The 24788-nt window shown below is 37.9% G+C and overlaps 1 protein-coding gene across 5 annotated transcripts in view; it reads right to left on the bottom strand.

The window, feature by feature from the left end:
• Nucleotides 1-23662, bottom strand: part of dbnlb (drebrin-like b) — a 35408-nt gene extending 11746 nt beyond the window's left edge. The window contains exons 1-11 of one of the 5 annotated variants that reach the window (XM_084087294.1): nucleotides 23400-23653; nucleotides 19104-19159; nucleotides 17721-17833; nucleotides 17373-17447; nucleotides 14065-14211; nucleotides 10427-10504; nucleotides 7880-8031; nucleotides 7331-7385; nucleotides 2404-2472; nucleotides 1661-1775; nucleotides 294-409 (exon numbers count right to left, since the gene is read on the bottom strand). In XM_084087294.1, the coding sequence (XP_083943420.1) occupies nucleotides 309-409; nucleotides 1661-1775; nucleotides 2404-2472; nucleotides 7331-7385; nucleotides 7880-8031; nucleotides 10427-10504; nucleotides 14065-14211; nucleotides 17373-17447; nucleotides 17721-17833; nucleotides 19104-19159; nucleotides 23400-23482 (1044 nt within the window). In that variant the 5' untranslated portion in view covers nucleotides 23483-23653 and the 3' untranslated portion in view covers nucleotides 294-308. Of the gene's footprint in view, nucleotides 1-293; nucleotides 410-1660; nucleotides 1776-2403; nucleotides 2473-7330; nucleotides 7386-7879; nucleotides 8032-10426; nucleotides 10505-14064; nucleotides 14212-17372; nucleotides 17448-17720; nucleotides 17834-19103; nucleotides 19160-23399 lie in introns of those variants that run through there. The other 4 variants (XM_084087295.1, XM_084087291.1, XM_084087292.1 and 1 more) reach the window with 4 other exon arrangements.
• Nucleotides 23663-24788: the final 1126 nt, after the last annotated feature.

The raw sequence follows: 24788 nt of genomic DNA, 5'->3' as shown, positions 1-24788 counted from the left end.
GAAAAGAGTTGCCATGATACTCTTCAAATATTCACCTTTTGTGTGAGGTGAACTGTTCCTTTAAGTGCACAAGGCAAACACACAGCAAGCTGTTCAGACACGCTCACACACTGAAAATCAAATCCAAAGCCCTTTATATTGAGGTGTAAGGTTGAATGATACAGCAAGCATGAGGAAAGTGAATAGATGTTAGTTGATAGCGTGAAAGCACCACACAAAGAGGCAGAGAGTGAACGTGTGTGTGTGAGAGAGAGAGCATGGAGATAGATAACACACCAAACCTTTCCCAGTGTGAGATAAGTGTGTGTTTATGTACCTCTGGCTTGTAAAGGCGAGGCCTGACGCACAGGAGAGCGAAATGGCTCTGGGTCACATGACTGCTTGGACAGAAAAGGGCTGTTCAACCGCCCTGAGACACACAGAACAGAGAACGACAAAGAGAGAAACCCAAGCTGACAGATGGCTGACGGCGTTAGAGACCACAAACATCGTTTTAGACAGAAGATCTGCAGGGTGTTTAATGACAGTGTCGAGTTTCAGACAGACGAACATGGTTGAAATGGCCGGAGAACAACGGGAGAATGGGAAATACCACAGAACGTCCAACATTCAGGAGTTAGCTGTTGCATGCGCTGGAAAATACCTCCTATCTGACAGACGAGGGCATTCCTTAAACGTGTTTGAAAACTACATGAAACATGACCCACATAGCAATAGGGGAAGCTAAATGGGAAGCTAAATTTAACATGCAAATACTGTGGCATTCAAATAAAACACTTCCTATAGTGTAAATTGTGCTTGTAGAGATCTTATCAGGACGGCTAATGTGCACATTTGAAATCAGACTGTATTCATTTATTATCCTGATGATATATAAAGCTTAATATTTATAACCACTAATCATCTCAGTTTGTATATTCTATAGTTTTATTCTATATATTTATACAGATTCATTACTATACATATTCCTATTTATTAAATATACTGTTATTATATAATAATATACTATATATTCAGATATTTTTATATAATAAAATACTACAAATATAAATACATAATGTCATAATTTAGAGCTATATATTTACAGTTACATTTGCACAGATGTACAACTATATATCTTTTAAAAATATATAACAATACATTTTGTTATATAACAATTACACCCTACAAGTTTGATTAAACCATCAAAATATGTGGAAAATATTATATATATATATATATATATATATATATATATATATATATATATATATATATATATATATATATATATATATATATATATATATATATATATATTTTAAATATTTTAAATATTTTAAATATGAGGGAAGGACAAAACACTAAACTTGGTTAAGGTGTTCATCCTGGTTAAGGTGTTCATAAAAAAAAATGTAAATACACACTGATTTATTTTAGATAGATTCTTTTAGATTTTTAGATGTTACATTTCTTTATTCTCTTATTATTCTATTTATTTATTAGTATATATGTTTAAAGTAGCAAAAATAGCATGTCAAAAAAACTTGCGTGAATCCAATATATATAAATGTATAGAATAATCAACATAAAATAAATAACTTTTCTTTTTTTTTTTTACTCACATAGTGCATGTGTGTGTGTGTGTGTTGGCTAAAGCATGTGAACAGATAAGTGGTACCTGGTTTTGGACTGAGTTGAGAGTTGTCTTTGTTAGAAGTGTTGATTCCCATTTCTCTCTGTTTGAACATTTCTCTGGGATTAACGGAGCGCTGGGAAACGAGAGACGCAGCTTCCTGTTACAAATACACACACACAAACTTTAAAAGTAGCCAGGAGTATCACGACTGATAACACTAATGACAGTACATGGAGAAGATAAGAGTCAGGGATCCAAAGTGGTTATATACTGAAAGTGGAAAACAGGAGAACAGCGAGAGAACTAGGCTAAATCCCAATCTACAAACCACCCATCCTAGAGTTTAAGTGTGTGTGACTGGCATTATTGCATCCCGAATCTACATAAAGTAAAAAAACAGCAAGTCAAAAGAATATATAATAGATGTTTACATTGCATCATGCATGCTTTTGTGCTTATATTGCCAAAACAAGCACACTGGTTTTCTGATACGCGTTATCAAGATGTAATTTCATTACATTTTAGTATGTTCCAATGCTTCATACTTATGCTTCAAAAATTGCGTATTTTACCAGTGGAGAGCAAATGTTTTTACAAACACTGCACTGACAAATTAGCATTCATGACTGGAACCAACAGGTTTATAAACTGGGATTAAGAAAGAAAAGCTATAAGTCAGACTCAGCAGCAAAGGACACTACCACACTGCATAAAGAAAGAGTTATAAAGTTAGAAGTCCTTCAGTCCAGGGCCAGAAGAGATGTTTGATGCTTCCTCACACTCACGTTGGCTTTTTCCACCGACTCTCCACGCTTAAAGGGTTTCTGCGCCGCCTGCTTCTCCTCCTCCTCCTCCTGATGGACGGCAGCACACTTTAACTCTTACGTACTTCATTCCGTTACAAAACCTAGTTTTGAGGTATCATATTACGTCTAATAAGATGCTTTCTTCCAAATTCTAGAGCAGAATTGCATGCATTTTTCACAGAGCTCAGTTACAAATCCACCCAAGAAGCTGGACATGAGAAAAGTTGAATATATAAATATACTTAAAGGGATAGTTCACCCAAAAAAGAAAATTAAAGTCATAATTTACTCACCCTGGTGTTGTTCTAATTCCGTATGCCCTTTTTTCTTTTATGGACCACAAAAGGAGAAATAAAATGTCCCGCTCGCGCTTGTCCATATAATGGCAGTGAATAGCGACCAGCATTAAGATTTAAAAACTGTCCTCGAATGATCCCATGCGACATGTGACGTATATTCCAAGTGCTCTGGGGGTTTACGATAGGATTTAGTGAAAAACAAACCAAAATTGAATGTATTAATTAAGGAAAATCCTGAGCTTGGCCGTTGATCTTCTGTGCCCGACTGCACGTTCGTGAAACTCTCTCAGCGCCACAGTTCACTCCGACTCACACAAGTTGTGAGAAATCAAGATGAATAAAAATGCAACATTAAAAACAATCCATGTACTTTCTTCTCTGAGGTGGATATATCTGTTGTGTTCGTCGTAACAAAGTTATCGCTTTCACACCTCAACTGTCATTGCGACAGACAAACAGAGATCCGGTCCGGAGATGTTCAACTCAGTGAAGAAACTACACGGATACTTTCTTGGGACATTTCTCGGCATTGTATTTCTTGTTAAGTATTTATTAATCTTGATTTCTCATAACTTGTGTGCTTTTCCTGGGCAAGTTGGAGCAACTGCGGTGCTAATAGAGTCTTATTAACGCACAGAGGATTTTCGTTTATCAATACATTAAATTTCATTTTTTTGTTGTTGTTTTTTTTACCAAATCCTATCGTATACCCCCAGAACACTTGGAATATATATATATATATATATATATATATATATATACACACACGTCACATGTCGCATGGGCTCATTCTGAGAAACTTTTACATCTTTTTAAAATAATTGATGCTATTCACTTGCACGTGCCATTATATGGACGAGCGCGAGTGGGACACTTAAAAAAAAAAAAAAAAAAAAAAAAAACTCCTTTTGTGGTCCAAAAAAGAAAGGCATACTGCCTTAGAACAACACCAGGGTGAGTGAATGACGACTTCATTTCCATTTTAGCGTGAGCTATCCCTTTAATACATTCAATTCAAAAAGGTAAAGATAAAAACAACGAACTAACTAAATTGAACTATTTCACCACCCATTTGACAGCGGTGAGAAAACAGGAGTGCAGAAAGCATCTGATCATAGTGTTGTGGATGTGTTTGCACAAGCTCTGCAATTCAGCAGTCCAGTCACATCACATTTATTTATATAGCACTTTCCACAGTAGATCGCTTTAAAGCAGCAGCTTTACAGTATTGAACATGAAAAACAGTTAGAATTACAACTTCAGTTTCTTTTATAAAGCGGCTCTTCAGCGTTTATGTTTTATTCGCATCGGACCTCGACGGACCGAACAAAAGAAATGAACCGGAGAGGTTTCCATGTCAAAGAAGGCGGAGCCTCAGGGACACACCTACCTATTACATCATCACCACAGACCAATGGCAGTTCGGAGGAGTTTGCCAGCTAGAGTGAACTTTTTCTAAAAGTGTGCTTTGACAAGCTGCTTCAAACCCCAAACGTACTTCATTTTGACCTGATTTTGTTCTAAATGACGTCACATTCTTCGATTTCGCTCAAAGTATATGTGGTAATTAGTGTATTTTACTGCTAGCTTAGCAACATGCTAACACCAAACTATACTAAAATCAATTGTGAGTCGAGTCTCCTGAGTGCTTCTCGCTTAGGAGTGTTATTTGTACGACGCACAGAGTTGCGACCCATGTCGACCATTTGAAATTGATCACAAATTTCCATTACAATTAAAATGGTAAGCACAGCGAACAGCGATGTATGAAGCACAGCTCACACAGAAGTCACTTTCAAACCAAGCAGCTTTCTGTTGGCCAGAGCAGCGAGTTCACACTGCGGGGGGAAATCTCTCGCTCTCACAGGAAATCACTGGTCATGCTGATTCCTGTTGAAATGACTGGATTTCGCCCGCAAAAACTTGCCAATATATATAAATGTGACCATGCCTTTTAAATGCAGCTGCGTACGTATACAGCAAGGCAGCTCACTAGGCTTATTTACCTCATAAATGAGGGCTTTGCATCAAAACCTGCTGCGATGCTAACCCAGAGAGTATGCTATCGAGGTAGGTAGGTAATACCAGTTGTGATTTCCGATTTAATCAGCTGATCTGATTTAATCTTTAATCTTGCAGATCGGGCGCTCGGACCTGTGTGAACTGTGCATGTGAGTCAGTCTCCTGTGCATAAGGCCTAAACACAAAACCACAGATGCTGCAGGTCACATATTTCTGTCACAGCGTCTCGGCCAAGAGTATATTTTGGAAATGTGGTTTGAAGATTATCAATGTGGACATAGAAGTGTTAAGATGATAACTGAAGAACAGTGGGTTCAGACAACCACACTATGCTGAAAAAAGAGAAGTTGTTGCTGTTGTGGTCATTGAATTATAGACATTAGGCAGGATGACATGCACTGGTAGAATTGTGACTAATGATTGGCTATAGTGTTTATAACATGGTTGATATATTTACGTGGCTATTAGTGGGACGGACTGCTTTATGTTCTCTACATGTGAGATTGACAAATAAACATTTTTGGGTAAGTTGCTCTAAAAAGGTTATTATTGCTAGCTACTAATTATTACATCTTGGTTAGATCACTGTACTAATTACTCTCTCTGAAAAGTATTGCATTACTAATTACTTTCTAAATCTCTTATCAACCTCGACCAGCTGAACAACACAAGGATAGACATGAAACTGCTCTTTTGATTCTTTCAAATGAATAGTAAAAAAAATAAAATATTATTCTTGATCTGGCCAAAGTATTTAAAGGGAGGTTACATCTTAACACGTTAAATTTTGATGTTAAGTCCACTCTTGTTTTATTTTAAATGACAGTTATTAAAGTCCTCCTGTGGTGAAAACCCAGCTTTTAATGTTGTTTATATGTCTATGTGGTATGCTTTAAGACAAACCATGTGTAAATTCATAAGTCGACACCATTGCTGATATTTTCTCCTTAAAACTGCAGTGAACCAAAGACAGTCTCAAAAACACGCTTTGAAATCGCTGGTGTTTCTGACGTCACAAACTACCTTGTAACCAATCAGATCAACGTGTGATCGTCAACCAGTGGATCTCTGAGCTGAGTGAGTGGAGGCGGGGCTCATTTGCATATTCATAGAACCATGCATACTAAATGAGGCAAGGGTGTCGAGTTACATTCAAGATATTTTAAGGCATGAAGAATTTTTTTCAAGGAAAAAACGTTTAACTATGTCATTATGGTGATCAAAGATGATTTTAAGGGAAAAAAATATTTTCTACAGGGGGACTTTAAATACTTAGTAATGCATTACACCCAACACTGCAAATAAACATGGAGTAATGCGAAAATATAAAGCGTGACATGTTCCAAAGTCGAGGTGAGAAAGAAACCTGTACATTTTGCATTGTTCTCAGAATTATGATTTCAGATCGATCTGCTCATGACCATCTAGAGAAACTTCCTGCTTTACGACTGATCAAACAATCTCTTCTTGTCTAAGTGGGTGGATTGTAGCCAGAATAAATTGCTAATCAGATTTGAATGCCTAAAAGTGTTTTCAGAAACAAGAGGTTAGTAAATTCTTCTAAACTCCTCCTCAAATCCTGTTCTAGCTAAAGAGTGGCGCAGGTGTGACGTCACTTTGTAGGCCAACCGGTTGTTCGCATCACACTGGTTCCCTCGACAAAAACCCAATAGGATTCTCCCATAGGCTTTTCGATTATCGCTAAAAACAAGCTCTGTGTTCAACAAAAGTTTATGATACTTGCACATTTTGTCCATCAAGATAATTATCACATATGAATTTTAAAGCCTAAATGCAGTCGCCAGAAGTAAAAAGCTAAAGGTAGGCTATAAACGAACTACACCACGGCCCTACGAATTCATCACTAAACTTCCAAATCTTTCAATTTTTTTATCTAAAAACATTTTCCTAGAACATTTGAGTTAGAATAGTTTATAAGAGCACAATTATTAGCGTAACGAGGCTGTAACAGGACTGAGATTAGCTGTTCGGCATGATGACGTTTAATCTCCTCGACAGCCTCTGTAGTCCCATTTAGCCACTTGTTAGTAATCGCCTTTTACAAGACACATAACAGCTTAAAAATAAATCATGAGTGGGGGAATATTGATGTATTTTATGTCGTGGAATAAAACGTGAAAGTGTCTTGAGCTTGTGTTCACCACAGACCTTATTTCAGCCATTTAACCCATTCAAAAAACCCATTGACTTCGGGACGATGAAACCGGATGTGCTAAAATGCTAACTAAAATGCTGAGTTTTGGCCTACAAAGTGATGTCATACCTGCACCACTCTATATTAGTTTGATTTGAAAGTTAATCACCTTTCAACAGTCTCCTGATATTGATATATGCAATGAGTGACAAAAGCAGTCCAGTGTGTTTGTGTGCTAGCATGAAGGCTTCAAACATATTGCGGCTTCTCCACAGGAACCGTGTCAGAACATGTTCAGAGTGGAGATATGTGGATTTAAATAACCCAACAGGTGTGTGTGTGTGTGTGTGTGTGTGTGTGTGTGTGTGTGTGTGTGTGTGTGTGTGTGTGTGTGTGTGTGTGTGTGTGTGTGTGTGTGTGTGCCGCTTACCCACTGCTGTTTCTGCTGGCCTTGAATATCCACGTCCTGCTTCTGTTGGTACTTTCTATTACACAAACACATTTACACTTAGCAGGCGCTATTCAGTCAACTCATGGTTGCAACATGGTTTGTAAAATTGTAAGATTTTGTAAAAATTAATGGTAAAAATGAATTGTAAAATTGTAAAAATTTAAATTTAAAGTAAATTTTTTTAAAAATGACCCTTACTGAACTCATTGATAGTCCACCAAAAAATTAAAAGTCTCACTCAACTAAACCTGTGTTGTTCTAAACCTGTATGACTGTCTTTCTTCTGCGTAACACAAAAGAATATATTTTGAAGAATGCTGGCAACCAAACAGTTTCGGGTCCCATTGACTTCCATTGTATTTTTTGTACATATAGTGGAAGTAAATGGGAACCGAAAATGTTTGGTTGCCAACAGTTCCACAGAACAAAGAGACATACAGGTTTGGAACGAGTGAGTAAATGATTTTTGGTTGACCCATCCCTTTTAAGACACTCAAACACACGAGATGTTTATCTGTGCACACTGACCTCTGTTCATCGATCTCTGACGCTCTCTCTTTGGCTTTCTTGTCCCGTAACTCGGCTTCCTTCACCTCTCGGTCCTTCCTTTCTCTTTCCAGCCGCTGCCTCTCCTCCGCTGCCCTTCTCCTCTCCTCCTGGAGACGCTTCTCCTCGTCTTTCTGAGAAAGAGACAAAAGCATTGAACTAAACAGATATACAGTGAGGAAAATAAGTATTTGAACACCCTGCTATTTTGCAAGTTCTCCCACTTAGAAATCATGGAGGGGTCTGAAATAGTCATCGTAGGTGCATGTCCACTGTGAGAGACATAATCTAAAAAAAAAAATCCAGAAATCACAATGTATGATTTTTTAACTATTTATTTGTATGATACAGCTGCAATTAAGTATTTGAACACCTGAGAAAATCAATGTTAATATTTGGTACAGTAGCCTTTGTTTGCAATTACAGAGGTCAAACGTTTCCTGTAGTTTTTCACCAGGTTTGCACACACTGCAGGAGGGATTTTGGCCCACTCCTCCACACAGATCTTCTCTAGATCAGTCAGGTTTCTGGGCTGTCGCTGAGAAACACGGAGTTTGAGCTCCCTCCAAAGATTCTCTATTGGGTTTAGGTCTGGAGACTGGCTAGGCCACGCCAGAACCTTGATATGCTTCTTACAGAGCCACTCCTTGGTTATCCTGGCTGTGTGCTTCGGGTCATTGTCATGTTGGAAGACCCAGCCCCGACCCATCTTGAATGCTCTAACTGAGGTTGTTCCCCAAAATCTCGCAATACATGGCCCCGGTCATCCTCTCCTTAATACAGTGCAGTCGCCCTGTCCCATGTGCAGAAAAACAACCCCAAAGCATGATGCTACCACCCCATGCTTCACAGTAGGGATGGTGTTCTTGGGATGGTACTCATCATTCTTCTTCCTCCAAACACATTTAGTGGAATTATGACCAAAAAGTTATATTTTGGTCTCATCTGACCACATGACTTTCTCCCATGACTCCTCTGGATCATCCAAATGGTCATTGGCAAACTTAAGACGGGCCTTGACATGTGCTGGTTTAAGCAGGGGAACCTTCCGTGCCATGCATGATTTCAAACCATGACGTCTTAGTGTATTACCAACAGTAACCTTGGAAACGGTGGTCCCAGCTCTTTTCAGGTCATTGACCAGCTCCTCCCGTGTAGTTCTGGGCTGATTTCTCACCTTTCTTAGGATCATTGAGACCCCACGAGGTGAGATCTTGCATGGAGCCCCAGTCCGAGGGAGATTGACAGTCATGTTTAGCTTCTTCCATTTTCTAATGATTGCTCCAACAGTGGACCTTTTTTCACCAAGCTGCTTGGCAATTTCCCCGTAGCCCTTTCCAGCCTTGTGGAGGTGTACAATTTTGTCTCTAGTGTCTTTGGACAGCTCTTTGGTCTTGGTCATGTTAGTAGTTGGATTCTTACTGATTGTATGGGGTGGACAGGTGTCTTTATGCAGCTAACAACCTCAAACAGGTGCATCTAATTTAGGATAATAAATGGAGTGGAGGTGGACATTTTAAAGGCAGACTAACAGGTCTTTGAGGGTCAGAATTCTAGCTGATAGACAGGTGTTCAAATACTTATTTGCAGCTGTATCATACAAATAAATAGGATTTATCTGGATTTTTTATTTTTAGATTATGTCTCTCACAGTGAACATGCACCTACGATGACAATTTCAGACCCCTCCATGATTTCCAAGTGGGAGAACTTGCAAAATAGCAGGGTGTTCAAATACTTATTTTCCTCACTGTAGTTCAAATATAAAAGGCAGAATGAGAATATGGCTGTATGATCTTGAAAATCTGTAAACTACTATTGATTCTCTTAGCAATTTCACACAAGTGCTGTTTTTGTCCCAAAATAGCATGAGTGCAAATGTGATATTGATTTTATACAACAGTTCAATAAATAAGAAGATAATATTTGTTATATTTTAGACACAATTTTGTCTGTTTTGTTATGGTCTCAGTTGTACCAATAAAAATATTAGTTGTAAAGCCAGAGCAGAACTGTTGTAACACACAACGGTGTTTCGTTTCTGAATTAATCCGCCTTTTGAACAAATCAATCGTGTGAACTAATGATTTAATGACTCGTTCATAAAGAGAGCCATTTACTTCATTCCTGAATGAATCAGACATTTAAACGAATCAAATGAATGACTTGCTCGTTTTTATCTTATTTAGAGAATAACTTAAATAATAATAATAATAATAATAATAACAACTAAATTATTAAATATTTAATTAAATAATAACTCAAATATAATAATCATATTTTGGGGACAGTTTGCCCAAAATGTATTTATTTATTTCCATTTAGTCTCCTTCATGTCGTTTCAAACCTGTATGGCTTTCTTTCTGTTTCAAAGATTATATCCTTATCCAGTAAATCATAAACTGGAAAAGTAATGGAGCCTTCAAATATTGGAGTCAAAAAGCTTGAGAATTGCATTAAATGCTTATTTTGTCTGAGGCAACTGCACTACATACTTTACGCAGAAACTCTGAACCATGTAAGCATTACCTCTGCTTGAGCCCAGAAAGTGTCTTTGTTGGTTCTCTTGATTTCAGACATGGCGTTAGTCTTCTGGTAAACCGATCCCTGTATGGAAAAAACAATGATTGGTTAATTATAACCAAGTCCTGACGGAATTCTTAGACGTTGCATTTTCTGTTCTGATTTCAGTGGAAAGGTTTTGTGGAATGAAACTGAACATATTAAAATACAAATCAGAGCTGAGAGTGACACTCTTATTGCTATAAGCATTAGCCAAAATATTTAATAAGCATGCATATGGTGGTATTAATAAGCTCTCACAGCTCTCAGGGGTTAAAACAAAAGCAAGACTAACAATACATCAAAAAGATGTTTACGCATTCCCAGTGTCCTGTAGATAAATGACTCAGCTCATTTAATTGCAGTTTGTTGTTTCATTTGGAGCTCAGCAGAGAAATTACTCCAAACCACCATAACAGTTTTCACATTCCCAGCATTCTGGCTCCCTCCCTGTGAATCTCCTGACGCAGCACTGTGAAAGAGCGCTCGAGATAAACATGCAGCAGGCTGGCACTGACCCGGACACCACTGTGCCATCACAAGACCTGTCTGATGCCTTCTGCTTACGGACGCACCATATAACCGCCAGCATATCGGTGTCGGCCGATATATTAAAGGTCCCGTATTATGCCCCTTTTCACAAGATGTAAAATAAGTCTCTGATGTCCCCAGAGTGTGTATGTGAAGTTTCAGCTCAAAATACCCAACAGATCATTTTTTACAGCATGTTTAAATTGTCATTTTTTGGGGCTCAGAAAAACACGCTGTTTTAGTGTGTGCCCTTTAAATGCAAATAAGCTGCTGCTGGACGGCACAGGGGGCGGAGCTTCATGAGCTCGCGCTCAGTCTCTCAGGACAATTTCATCTCACGGAATGATGATAATATCAGAAACTCTTAGTAACTTGTTCATTTCGAGTCGGACAATAATGCCTACAGAGTCAGAGTGCTGTATAGAGATGAAACAGGTATAGTTTAGTAGTTTAATTACGGTTATTATAACGTATTTGTCATCTGCTTGTATGTATCCATTATTTATTAATAGCCTACAAGTCTGCTGTTTCGGACCAGGTCCGAATGATGATCAAACATATACTGATGAGTTTAATAAAGTTTATTGTACATCACACAAAAGATGAAGCGTCAGTTTTACTTCAGAAAATCACCGTAAGAGCTGAGTAAACACAGTAAGTTATAAGAAGTGCGCAAGTACATAAACGAATTTCGGTAGAGTTGAGGGAGCATTCCTGTGGGCGGAGGTTAGTCAAAAAACGGTTCTAGTGACGTCATTAAAGAAGGAAGTAGAGGGATGTAGTCCAAACGGGCCGTTCGCTGTAGGCGACTTCTGTTAAATAAAATATCTCGCTTGGCATTGAACTTTGAGCTTTATAATTTTACAGATATTATTTAAGCTCTAACAGCAACATTACACACTAACTAAAGTTTGAAACATGGGATCACGAAGAACGGGACCTTTAAAGCCGATAACTAATGGATTATTTCCTTCAAGCTGAGACACTTCAGATGTGCACTGTTCAACATGATGGTTTTGAGTTGCTTGAAATATGATTGAAATCACTTCAATAAAGGCAAATAAAGTTTAGTGCAACATGTGCACCAATCTGTCATTCAGGCTACATACAATTATAATTAGAAGTAGAAGTAGAACATTATAATTGTGCGTTTGGGACATGGCTTTAATGTTTTTTTGTTTGTTGTTGTAATCAGGCTCTTTGGAAATTTGGATTTAGATTTATCGGTCAATATATCGGTTATCGGCTTTCAAATATAAAGAGTTATCGGTATCAGCCAAAATGTTCATATCGGTGCATCCCTACTTCAGCTGACAACTACACTTACCAAAGATGAAAATCTCTTTCAGAAGCAGTGTAAAAATCCAACTAGATGATTACATGCACTCATGACTACAATGATGGGTCAATGTTAGTAATGCTACTCTTAACTATTTTGCACCAAAAACTGCTTTATACCAAATGGCCATTTCCTCTCTGACCGCAGGTATTAAACAGGCTGTTTACTACTGTACCTTTAAGACTTCTGTATTTAAATGACCTCTGTTGTGATTAGCCTCTTCAAAAAGCAATGAAAATCCTGTTTTTCAAGATGAACGTACACCAAGGTTCAAGTAGGATTTTTAAAAATGTTTTTAAAAGACGTCTCTTCTGCTCAACAAGGGAGCATTTAATTGATACAGCAATATTGTGGATATCATTACCATTTAAAATGAGTGCTGTCACGATACTGGAATTTCAAACTTCGATACAATACCTTGAAAAATATTGATATTTTCGATACCACGGGGAAAACTGCCATTTAAACAGCCATACAGATAATTTGTTATTATCTCGTAATTTTTTGATAATTTGGGTAATTTTGTTGCAATAGCTTACACAACACAGGGAGGCTTTCGTTGAAACTAAACTAAATTTACAAAAAAAGACATGTAAACTGTATAAAATAAGAGCAAATAAACAAATGATAGCACAAATAAATATAATAGAATTAACAGACAAATTAAACACGGCTTTAGGTTTTTCAGGTTGGTCTAATAGTATTCAGATATAAAATTAAAGTAATCAGATGTAAAATAACACTGGATATTCTTCATTGTAAAAATTTTATACAACTTTATGCTTACAATTAAAGTTACAAAAGTTATTCAGTCAAGATCAGTGGGTGATTTTCTCTGTCTTTTGTTCTTTGATTAACATGACAGACGTCAACAGGTTTATTAGGCTGCTGTCACTTTAAGAGCTAACGCACGGACCCAATATATGAGTTTTCTTAACCATTTATGTTCCAAAACTGACTGTATTTACCTGAATACTTGCCAAGACAGATATTTGACATATTTTTCTGTGTATTTGCCTGTTTAGGTGCAATAAGCGACGAAAAATAACTCAGTTTGGTTCTCGAAAACTGTTGGAGAGGCGGCTTTATGACAGCACCACTTATATCAGTGTGTGGCTTTTGGTGTGAGCACGAAACCTGCAAGAATGAGTAAGATTTTGCACAATACACCATTCAACCGGAGCAAATGAGACAATTGAGTGAGAGGCGGCGGGTGTGTGTCAACGCGCAGCTGGTATTACTGATACTAGCAATATCGATACTGTATTGGAACCATTTCAGATATTTCAGTATCGATACATATCAAAATATCAATATTTTTGACAACACTATTTAAAAGAACTGTTTTCTATGTGAATATATTGTAAAATGTAATTTATTCCTGTTATCTAAGCTGAATTTTCAGCATCATTACTCTTCAGAGTCACATGATCCTTCAGAAATCATTCTAATCATTATCATCAGTGTTGAAAATAGTTGTTGAAGTTGTGCTGCTTAACTTAATGTAAACTGTTGTACAGCATTTATTTGAAATAGAAATTATAACATTATAAATGTCTGTACTGTCACCTTTGATTCATTTAATGTGTCCTTTATGAATAAAAGTATTACTTTCTTTAAAAAAGAAAAATTGTGCTGAGCCCAAACTTTTGAACAGGAGTATATGCATGTTGTAGGACTGGAAATAAAAGCTGCACTGGACAGTGCTCTGGTGCATGATGTGCGTGACACTGACCACAGGCCCCTGCGGCCCGGCGTCTCTGAAGCGGTTGGTCTCTTTGTGAAAGCTGTAGTTGGCTCCTGAGGCTTTAGCCACTTTCTGCATGATGGTGTCAGGCTCCGCGTCCTCCTCCGCCCGTGCGTTTATCGTCACGTGAGCTCCCTGCAGACACAGAGCCATCAGTTTAGTCCCACACACAAAACACGTTTTCAATACTCGATTAAAACATGCGTATGAAACCATCAGATGCAAGCGTCAAAATTCACAGTCTGGTTTCAAACGAAACATGCCCATGCATGCACACGTCCTCGACAGCTTATTTATTAGCACCCTTTGGCTGTGTGTTAGCTCTTAATGAAAATAAACACATCTAGCTTAGATAGACTACATTTTCTATGTTCTAAATGCCTCTTATAATGCCTCTTATAATGCCTCTTATAATGCCTCTTATAATGCCTCTTATAATGCCTCTTATAATGCCTCTTATAATGCCTCTTATAATGCCTCTTATAATGCCTCTTATAATGCCTCTTATAATGCCTCTTATAATGCCTCTTATAATGCCTCTTATAATGCCTCTTATAATGCCTCTTATAATGCCTCTTATGTCGCCTCTTATAATGCCTCTTATGTCGCCTCTTATAATGCCTCTTATGTCGCCTCTTATGTCGCCTCTTATAATGCCTCTTATGTCGCCTCTTATAATGCCTCTTATGTCGCCTCTTATAATGCCTCTTATGTCGCCTCTTATAATGCCTCTTATAATGCCTCTTATAATGCCTCTTATGTCGCATCTTATAATGCCTCTTATGTCGCCTCTTATAATGCCTCTTATAATGCCTCGTTTACGCTGTCAGTGAAATGTGACCCAATTCCGATTTTTTGCTCACATGTGACACAGATCCGATGTGTTCTATGACAGAGTAAACAGGAACAAAACGCATGCATTTGGATATTTCAAGATCGGTTTCAGGCCTCATTTATATGTGGAAATAAATGGGATATGTGCCAATGCGACTGTCATGTAAACAGGCAGATCGGATTTTCTGAGGCATTAGGCGACGTCTCCACGGTTTAATGACGAGAGAAACCCCGACGCGCATCTGCAAAGGGACGGATGGCCCGACGAAACGTGTCGTCGTAGGAGAGGAATGTGAACAAACGTTGACAACATATTGTTGTACACAACAAAATTTCGAACCCACTGCTCCTCGTTAAAGCCAATATTTAAAGCCAATATGCTCCCACCAGTCCTGAGATCTCTCTCACACACAATAACTGAAGCATATGTGCAATGATGGCACTTTTCGTCCTCCTTCGCCTCAAAATCATGGTGATGTTTGGCGAACTTCGCACATATCGCAGAGCTAGCATCAAGAATATTTCGCGTCCGCCCATCTGTACAAGAGAGTTTAACCCTTTAAGCATGCGCGATGTTTCAGATAGTATGGCAAGTGTAAACACATGAATCGGATATGGGTCAGAGTTGAAAGAACGTGTAAACGTACGGTAAAAAAAAAAAAAACGGATAAAGGTAACAAATCAGAATTGGGCATCAAGACCTGCAGTGTAAACAAGGCCTTATAATGCCTCTTAAATGCCTCTTATGTTGCCTCTTATTTCACCTCTTATAATGCCTCTTATTTCACCTCTTAAATGCCTCTTATAATGCCTCTTATTTCACCTCTTATAATGCCTCTTATGTCGCCTCTTATACAACCTCGGAGCTCACAGTAGGTCTGTCTTTACAGGTTCACAGTCCTCCTTTGAAAGGTATCGTTAAAAGTCAGTTCCCCTATGGAGAAAATAAATGGAGTTTTTACTTCCACAATGAGACTATTGCACTCTACTGACCGCAAGCTTGCGTTTAGATCTCCCTCCATCCAATCAACAGCTGATGGGTAGAACCATGCCACTAAAACGGATACAAATGCCCTCAAAAGTCAAGATATGAAAAATGCCCGTTCTTGTTCCTGTTTTATATTTATAAAATGATATAATTAAGCAATATCACACAAGCAAGACTGACATTTTTCACAGATATCAGCAAGATTGCAAATGTGATATTGCTTTCTTACAACAGTTCAGTAAACAAAAAATTAACATTAAGTGACTTACATTTTAGACAAAATATTGTCCGTATATTGCCAATGAAAATAGATAAAAACAAATCACATTAGAACCGTTGCACGTCTCTTAGCGGCAGACAGTGGTGTTTCATTACTGAATTAATCCATGGTTGAGTGAATTATTCAATGACACATTGGTAATACAATGACAATTCAAGAATATGGGTGACCAAACAGTTGATGGACTTCCATAAAATGGAAAAAAACAATACTATGGAAGTCAATGGTGCCCATTTACTGACATTCTTCAAAATATCTTCTTTTGTGTTCAATAGAAGAAATTCATTCAGGTTTGGAACAACTTGGTGAGTAAATGATGACAGAATTTTAATTTTTGGGTGAACAATCCCTTTAAGACCTACTGGCAGTTTTAGTTTTACATTTCAAAAATATAATTAAATGTAATTTTTCTATATTAAAAAATGAACACAAAAAATAAGCAAATGTAATCACAGTGTAATGCCTCTGGGCAAAAAAACACCCCTTAAGGTTAAATTTTGAACCAGCCATGAGACTTTTAGATAGTGAGAGCTTGTGGTCAGATGTTGTCAAGCTCTGAATAACTACTACCAGCAAAGCCAAATCAAATGTGTCGCTCTAGATATAGCCCACGATGTCATATCCTCTTGTGAGCCTCATCGCTGAAGTTCACGGATCATTAACTCAATAGCACTATTGACTAGGGGTGTAACGGTTCAAATAGCTCATGGTTCAGTTTGTATCATGGTTTTAGGATCACAGTTTCAATACGGTTCGGTGTGTGTTATAGGTTCAGGACTACTGTCAAATAAAAATAAAGTGCAAAGAAACACATGAAATAAGTTTTTCATGTAGGTCTAACAGTAGTTTTCAGTGTAACAGAGTAATCAAATGTAAAATAACACAGCATATTCTGCTTAAATAACATGTATATTACTCCTTATTAAAAGGTTAGTTCACCCAAAAACGAAAATTCTGTCATTAATTCCTCACCCGCAAGACTTTCGTTCATCTTCAGAACACAAATGAAGATCTTTTTGATGAAATCTGAGAGATTTCTGTCCCTCCATTGACAGCTACACAACTAGAACTTTGACGCTTAAAAATAAGTTCATAAAGAGATTGTAAAACTAATCCATATGAGTTTTTACAGTTTCACCAAAACTATTCACAATACCCACACAACTGAAAAGAATATCAAAATAGCCAAGTTACCTTAAGAAAGTTAGCCATGGAGCTCACATGGTTCGCACACTGGCCTTTTCTGGCGTCTTTAACGCCCTCACCGGTCTGGGGAAAAATGCACAAAAAGAAATGTCAAAAACATGGTTATGGCATACATCCAAGTGGCAATGTCTATTTTAAGATAATTCAGTGGATCGATGAAATATGCCATCAAACTGTCCAGTCCTGATGAATTTTTGTATTGGAGATAAACTGATTCATAAATACATTTGACAGAGGTGCTTTACTGCAGCAACTGGGTCAGATAATCCCAAGGGCATCTATGCGGTTATACAGTCCAGAAACCATGTGAAGAGTTTGAGAAGGGAGGAAACTCACCCAGTTGATGAGGACGTATTTGGGAAGGCCAGAGTTGGGGTCTTGAACTCGGCAAAAAGCATACATCACCTTCCCACTGTTCAGCTCCTCGAACAACTCCTCCAGACCACCATCTGGAAATCACAAACTTCTGCTGTCAAATCGTTTAAATAATTCAATATAAAATGATAAAGATGAATCTGATGAGCCAGTTCCACCACCTTTTGCATTCATACAATACAATACACATGATGTTATGCAGACTTTTGTAAAATAAACCTAGCCTATTTTCCACATCTCACACAAACTTTTGGGAAATAATTTTGTTGAATACCATGAATATGCACGCCTACTGATGAACCATTGCAGCATGAAAAAATGATCTTTTTCATCTGAAAGTCAAAGTTTATGCAAGTAAAAGGATTATATTTAGTTTGAAAACATTCCAGATTAATATTAATGTTGTTTTCAAGTTGATTTGTTTTTAGACATTTCGTAAATTTGGACTGTTTTTGAGCTGTCACAAGCTGGAATAAAAGTGTTCTTATAAATTTTATATAATGACATTTAAATATAATATATTATATTAATATTAATATAATATAAAATTATATTATAAGCTTATAAACAGACTTTGGACTGCAAAAATTTAAATAAAAAATTAAAATTAAAATAAAACCAGCACCCTTTAGTTAGGCCAGGGTTTCCCGAACTGGGGTTTGTGACACTGCAGGGGTTTTTGAGTCGAAAACTTAATATTAAATGTAAAATTAAAGTAAATAATTTTACACAAAATAGATAAAAAATAAAGCACTTTCTAAAAATGCACGTTATATGTTCATCTGCATGTCCAATAACTGACATTAGAGAGCCATGAACACGCAAATGTGTTGATAAATGATTAAAATATTAACAGAAAACTCTCAGTGGCTACTTCAAATAAATGTCATATCAAAGGGCTTATAATATTATATTAGTAAACAAGAAGTGCATTACCTTGTAAGGAATATGTGTTCTCTTTTTTATTGATTATTGGAGCCTTTTATCACATTACGGTTTCAGTTGTTTTATAAACACAGTAAAAAGATATTACCACATAACACCCTTTTACCAAAGTTAAAATCAATATTTATTCACAGCGGACCTTCTCCGTTTCCTTCACACACACACACACATACAGAAGTTCTGGCAGGAAGACAGATCCTCAGATGAATCTTGGCCTGTCCTTGACAGTCTGTCAGTTCACTGCACCGTTAATGTGATTCATTCACAGAACACACAGTACAGTGCAAAACAAGTCTGCAAGCCAGAGCTGATCCTGTGTGCTTGAAACACTGTTTTATATCCTACACACACACATGATTCTAGTGTGAAGAACACACTATAACGGCGGAGGAAACCCACCTCCTTTCTCAGCCAGCCGGATGTCATTTGTGTTTCCCTCATAGGTGAAGAGAGCCCTGCAGACACAAGTGTACAGGCAATGCATTACATAAAGACACAGACATATTCAAGCGAATTCGAACAAAATAGGCCAAAACAAGTTCGTTTGGCGTCCGAAACAGCTTGCCTCTCCGGAAGAGTTCACTCTGGCTGATAAACACCTAATCGAAAGCCACCTAATCACTGTTCTTAATACTGCAATCTAGTGTATAGTGCTATAAATAAACGTTATGTGACTTAAAGGTGCTCTAAGCCAGGGGTTTTCAAACTTTTTGTGTGTGTGGACCACTATTTGTAATCAACAATTTTCACGGACCACCTCATAATACACATAATAAAATATGTCTACACACAGTCCTACCTGAATTAATGCGCACCTCTAAATAGGCTTACTAGCACTAAAACTATAACGGGTCATCACATCAGTACAACAGGCTTGTTAAAAGAAAGTTTACTGCACACAACAGCTGCCACATATCTAATTTATTTATTTACTCAAGCGCCCGAGGGCATAATCAGGTTCATTTGAACAACAGGCTTATTTCCATAGCAATGGAGTATGAAATCTATACAGTAATAAGAACACTTGGATATAGTCAACATTTCAAAACCTTTGATGATTTTAGGGGATTATTAATCTTCAGAGTTTTACAAGTCCTCAAAAAGTAGGCTTGAGTTTGTCCACTTAACAGCACATCCGCAAAACATTTCAGAAACGCGAGATCAAGAAACTAACGGAAATTAAAATAATAACAGGCCTTATTCATTCCATTTATAAACATTTCGTTTCATATAAACTGCCTATAAAGGCTATGCGTGTGATGTGATAGTGAGAACACATTTGCCTCTGCCCTATACACATTTAATGGGCATTTAAACGCAATTTAAACATTTAAATGCAAACGGGCAAAGGCTCGTCTTCGGGGCCGGTGTAGCTGAAACCTAATGCTAAGTAGCTTTCGTAGTATTTTCTCTTCATCTTCCTTTTCTTTGTTTTTTTTTATGAGGAATCTGGCTCGTAGATGCCTCCGACTCACTGTCAATCTCTTCATTATTGGTAACCTCTGCCTCTTTTCTCTTCAGAGAACCTGTTGCTATCCACCGATCCATGTTGTGGTTCTAACGGCACTGAACTTGAACGTCACGGCCGAGCGCCACTAGCCTATTTTAGTAATCACACAATAACTTGACAATTTAATTTAATTTTTTTTATCAATATATTCTTTTTACTTTTTTATGGGAATTTCCTTTGCCTTTCCACGGACCACCTGCAGTACCCTCACGGACCACTAGTGGGGACCACTGTTTGGGAATTGCCGCTCTAAGCGATGTTGGGTGATGTCACTTCTTGTTGACGTTCGAAGTATTGTAGGCTAGCTCGACCCTCCCTCCTCCTCATCCCGTCCCCTCCCCCGATGTAAATTCAGGACTTTACGCATTCCTTCTCCTTTTCACTCTTCTTTCGTCATCTAGTCATCACGTCGTCTCTTTGGTCGTGTGTCGGCCAATAAAAATTCTCAAGAATATACAATTTTAACGTTAGTCGTTGTCGCTGTCTAGGACATCTTTCCTCTAGCTAACTTCCCTCTTCATGCTTCTCTCTCCTCCACTCCCCACACCCCCCTTCATGTGCACGCGCACTAACCCCCCCACCCCCAAATCATTCTTGTCGGTGATTGTCACTGTTTATGTTTCGTGGTCCAGGCTGGGCCAGTTTGTTTTTGTTGCTGTTTGTGGAGCCTGGGCTGTCTACAGAGACTGCGTTTCTTTACAGTGTGTTCAGGGGACAGGCAGCAAGCAGATAGTGAGGAGATGTTTGCTGAATGTGACAAAAAATGTTTCAGCCTAAAAAACGCGCGACATCACTTAGAGCACCTTTAAATAACAAAATAAACAAATTAAAACTGAAATCAAAATTGTTAAAAACTAAATAAAACAAAAATGACAAAACCACAATAAAATCACTTAAACTTTAAAATACACAAATATAATACTAATTCAAAATATCTCAATGATACTAAAATTAGGCATGCACGATTTATCGGCCACCATATCGGTATCGGCCGATATATGTTCATTTTTAATGTTATCGTTATCGGCCTGATAAGAAAATTTGTCTGATATATTAAAATGGATAAATAATGGATTATTTCCTTCAGCTGAGACACTTCGGATGGTTTTGAATTGCTTGAAATATGATTGAAATCACTTCAAAACAGGAAAATACAGTTCAGTGCGTCATGTGCAGCGCAAATCTGTCGTATCGGCTACATAAAGTTATAATGAGAATATTAGAATTGTGTTTTTTGGACATGGCTTTTAATGGTGAGACTTTTGTTTTTGTAATCAGGCTTTCAAATTATTACATAAAAATTTGGATTTAGATTTATCGGCCAATATATCGGTTATCGGCTTTTAAATAGAAAGAATTATCGGTATCAGCCAAAGTGTTCATATCGGTGCATCCCTAACTAAAACAAATAACATTTTGATGACTGCTGTTCGCTGAAAGCAAAAGGAACTCCTCTCTGAAGTGTTTGTAATATGAGGAAGGTTTTGAGGCGGCACTTTGGGTGTGTGTGGGTGGGTGTGTGTGTGTGTGTGTGTGTGTGTGTGTGTAATCACTTTTGATTCTCTTTCTAAACAAAGACACTTGTATTGCAAGGAAGCCGTGTCAACTTCCTCTCTGAAACACTGAGCCAAGCCAACTAAACTCTCTCGACTGTCAGAAACAAGAAGTGGAGTAATGAGGAATAAGAAGTGCAGTAGTCTTATTTCTAGAAGGGCCCACAGTTCAGATCGCCCTGTGACATTCTTGCTCTGTTGTGGTTTGATATGGAAACGAAAGTGGCAATTGTTACGACGCAGCTGCTTCTTTATTAGGCGACGTTGAGTTGCTGACTCAGGAAAACCGCTGATTTCGTGAAAATGTCTATCAGAAACACACTAACTTCTTAAACAGCAAAAAATAGATTAAAAATAGATAACATTTCTGTTTACTGGTCACGCACGAACAACATGATGTCAATAATCTCAACATTGCCAATTATCAACCATTTATTTGCCGTTATTTGTTTAACGGGGCAAAAAAGTACAAAACACCATAAATCTGAAGTACTACAATCATAACTACCATTCAGAATTTGGGGTCAAAGAATTTTCAGCATCAGTCTTCAGAGTCACATGATCCTTCAGAAATCATTCTAATATGATGATTTGATGATCAATAAACATTTCTGATTATTATCAATGTTGTGTGGAAACAGTGTAACATTCTTTTTAGGTTTCTTATTTATTTGAAATAGAACATTGTAACAATGTCTTTACTGTCACTTTTGATCAATAAAAGATCAAAATCTTACTGACGCCAAACTTTTGAACGGTATGGCACGTTTTTGCTAAACTTAAGTGTCTGTATTAGGCTACATTAGTGTAATTTTTCCCAAATGATCTCAGATCTCTGGGTAGGATGATGTGTAATTAATGTAGGTCATTTATAATCACTCTTAATTCCTTAAGCGTTTTTGATTCAACTCAAGAAGCGAACTGATCTCGTCCTCATTCTCACTTCTGCAAAATAAATGAAACTCAAATTCTTGAAGGCACAAAGCTACAGGACTTTGATCTGGCATAAACCTGTCAAACATTAATATTGCTTCCGTGTGACGAGAAGATCCGCTTAGCAACTGTAGAAGGAAGTGCATATGCAGCTGGCCTTGACACTTTTTGCATTGACATTCAACTTCTTTTTGATGTGAATCTTGCATGTAAACCCAGGTCACAAATAGTGGGCAGGGATTTGCCAACCCAGCATCCATATATGGACAAAGATTACAGGAAAATAAGGAGGTAGGAGTGTCTCAAGATAAGTGCACTTCTCCAAGCCCATGTTATCCAAAAAGTTGGGATGCTCCTGAACTGATCAGATCAGCTGATCTCATATGTGCAAAGCAGGTCAAAGCACATGCATCATTTAATTAACATGAACTTTCCTTCATGTTGTTTTGGCCTAAAAGCAACAGTGAGAGGAAATCATTTCTGGAAGATTCAGTGTGTGAATGAATGCTTGATGGGCACAGGAATAAAGTGCAGTGATCTCGCGAACATCATGTTATTGATCCAAATGAGCAGTAATGATGATTTGTGATGGTGATAAACACAAAAAGGGCGTTTAAGAAGCCAAAGCAGACGCTATCAAGCTAAACATGAGGATGTCAGTGAGTGCAACGGAGACTCGACCGTTGAGTCGCTACTCACCAGTTAGTCTGAGACTTCTCATCCACAACCTCGTTATAGGCCGCGGTAAGAGCCGGGCCGTTTTTGCTGAGGTTCACCGCCATGATGGGTCGATCTGTGGGGGTTTAACCGTCCGACTCCGGGGACAGGAGACTCAGTGAACTCCAGTAACGGTAGATGGGGATCTTTCTCTGGGTTCTCCGTAGACAGGAAGCTCGCTGAGCCACATCACGTAGCAATAGCTCACTCCTCCCTGGAGAGACGTTACGAACCCTACTATGGGCAAGGCGGAGCTCATTAATATTCATGACGCAAAGTGAGGTTCGCCCAATAAGCGTTGCTGATTTGCTGCACAGCTGACGTTGGAATGTGGGCGAACGTCTTCACTTTTGATCAATAAAAGATACAAATCTTACTGACCCCAAACTTTTTGAACGCTAGTGCACGTTGATTTTTCCCATTTGCGAAACTCAAGTGTCTGTATTACATTAGTGTAATTTTTCCCAAATTATGACAGATCTCTGGGTCTGGGTAGGATTTTGAGTAATTAATGTTGGTCATTTATAATCACTGTTCATTTCTAAAGCGTTCATGGTCCAACTCAAGCAGCGAACTGATCTCGTACTCATTCTCACATCTGTAAAATTAATAATACGAACCCTGCTATGGTCATTGGTCAAGGCGGGGTTCATGAATATTCATGAGGCAAAGTGAGGTTCGCCCAATAAGCGTTGCTGATTTGCTGCAGAGCTGGCGCTGGAATGTGGGCGTACGTCTGCTGGCGAATGATGACTCGCCTTATTATGAATATTAATTAGGTTATGCAGAATGATACCAGGCAACGTTAAAATTACACATTTATTAAGCCTTTGTCATAGTAGAAGTTTTAAATGAAGAGACATGCGGCAACGACATCTGCTGGCCAGACATGAAAGTGGTGAAAATCAAGCTTTTAATGTTGTTTATGTGTCTATGTGGTGTTTTTAATGTGCTTTAGGACAAACCATGTGTAAATTCATAAGTCGACACCATTACTAAGTATTTTCTCCTTAAAACTGCAGTGATCCAAAGACAGTCTCAAAAACACGCTTTGAAATCGCTGGTGTTTCTGACGTCACAAACTACCACAAACTAACTAACCAATCAGATCAACGTGTGACCGTCAAAGAGTGGATCTCTGAGCTGAGCGAGTGAGTGGAGGTGGGGCTCATTTGCATATTGAATTTCACGTTTAAATATGTAATTTTGGTGATCAAAGATGAGTTTTAAGGGATAAAAGTATTGACTACAGGGGGACTCTAAAGGAATAGTTCATCTAAAAAAATAATAAAAAAAGATCCCATAATTTACTCACCCTCAAGCCATCCTAGGTGTTATTATTATTAAATCCTAATTATATTAAAAAAATAT

The sequence above is a fragment of the Abramis brama genome (genome assembly GCF_963993115.1).
Source record: "Abramis brama genome assembly, chromosome: 16".
Taxonomy (NCBI): Eukaryota; Metazoa; Chordata; class Actinopteri; order Cypriniformes; family Leuciscidae; genus Abramis; species Abramis brama.
This window is presented reverse-complemented; position numbering and strand designations above follow the sequence as displayed.